The sequence below is a fragment of the Austrofundulus limnaeus genome, unplaced genomic scaffold (genome assembly GCF_001266775.1).
Source record: "Austrofundulus limnaeus strain Quisiro unplaced genomic scaffold, Austrofundulus_limnaeus-1.0 Scaffold473, whole genome shotgun sequence".
Classification (NCBI taxonomy): domain Eukaryota; kingdom Metazoa; phylum Chordata; class Actinopteri; order Cyprinodontiformes; family Rivulidae; genus Austrofundulus; species Austrofundulus limnaeus.
The window spans coordinates 104,824-106,471 of record NW_013952875.1 but is presented as its reverse complement, the minus strand read 5'-3'; the positions used below and the strand labels follow the sequence as shown (position 1 = coordinate 106,471).

The following is a 1,648-nucleotide window of genomic DNA, read 5'->3' as shown; positions in this document are numbered from 1 at the left end:
AAAAACAAAAAACAAACAAACAAAAAAATAAATAAAAACCCGAAGTTCCTATGTTGAATAGTTTTTGATTTATATGCATTTTTGTATGTCCAGACACCCCCTTTTTCGATGGAGACCCCCCTTTAAATATGGGGTCTATCGTAAAACAACTGGCTGGAGCAGTGTAGGTCGGACACATCTACTTTCCTGCCAAATTTCCTGTTGATCGGTGCAACCATTTCTGGCGTGATACGGTCGACTAAAAATCATAGAAAAATAAATAAATAAATAAATAAATAAACAGTATGAAAACAATATGACCCCCATGTCGCGTGTGGGTGTCATAATAAAATAAACACAAAAAGAGTCAAATTGTAATTGATCAAAATGTATGTTACCCCAATATCTTTGGGAGAGGTTTCTGGAACTCATAAGAAAATAAAATAAAAGTGGAGCTTTTTTGTTTATCACATCAGTTGTGTGTGTTTATTTTGTGTGTATGTGTAGAAGGATACCAACAAATGTATCTGTCTCTGTATATACGATTCCATTATAATAATGTATGCACCAGTCAGACGTCTGAACAGACCTACACATTCAAAGGAAAAAGGAAAGTTTGTCCAAACTTTTAAGTGAATCTTGATGTTTTATACAGAGTATAATATGCTGAAACCACAAGTTAGTGTAGTAATGGTGAACCTTGAGCTGCTGTCTCTGAGCATCGTGGAGCTGCCTGTCAGAGATGGTCTTCTGGTAGACCTGCTGTAGGCGGTCCAATTCCTGAGCTGCCGTCTGCCACAGCTCCATGGCCTGCACCCGCTCCTAAACTCGCACACATAAAAATATCCACCCACATTCACTTAAATAACCACTATGTCATGTTTTCTGTGCGCTGTAAAAGATAAAGGAGTTCAAAAGTTCTCAGGAAGTACCTTTGACAATGCTAGACTGGATGTTTCCCACTGCTCTCTACTGAATGCAACTATCAAAATTATAATGATTGTCTAATCTGGCTTCCAGTCACGCTGAATGCTCGCAGCATCCAGCTGCACCACATGGCAGCTCCGGCACAGCTCAGTAAAGATTCTGTAGTTCAAAATCCACACAAAGCATTTCAAAGGGTTAGCACGTGTTATTTTATGGCTACGTTTTACAACTGGTCTGAGTTATTTTGCCAACATTAATCATATGAAGTTGTAATGGTCAACATTTAGAATGATTAAGAAAATATTTTATTTCTTCAAATCCTCTCTGTAACCATTTATCTAACATATCCTTATAACAGACTCCTTAATCTTTGTTTTTCTGTCACGATTCTGGACCTCAGAAGGTTGGTAATAATAACAAAGTGAGTAATTCTAATGTGCGTTTTTAAAATATACAAATAATTTATATACAGTATATTTTATCTTTGATTAGTGATTAAGAAGTCAAACCTCCAAATAATTAAACTATATTTACAAAGCAAATTATTCACATTTTTTTATCAACACTGAAGAGGTTCTAGTGTTTTATTTTAAATGTAAATAATGCAAATAAATAAAAATTGTTGGTCAGTGAAGTATATAATTGTAGCTCTACAATATAATTACTTCTTATCTTAACTGTTAAATTGTATTACCTGAATAATGTCACAATTACGAAAAATAATGTAGCTGTGTTTTTTAGG

The 1,648-nt window shown here is 34.6% G+C and overlaps 1 protein-coding gene across 4 annotated transcripts in view; it reads right to left on the bottom strand.

The window, feature by feature from the left end:
- Nucleotides 1-1,648, bottom strand: part of sclt1 (sodium channel and clathrin linker 1) — a 17,774-nt gene that overhangs the window by 11,632 nt on the left and 4,494 nt on the right. For 3 of the 4 annotated variants that reach the window (XM_014025401.1, XM_014025403.1, XM_014025405.1), the window contains exon 8: nt 679-801. In XM_014025401.1, coding sequence (XP_013880855.1) covers nt 679-801 — 123 coding nt within the window. Of the gene's footprint in view, nt 1-678; nt 802-911; nt 1,053-1,648 lie in introns of those variants that run through there. The other variant, XM_014025404.1, reaches the window with a different exon arrangement.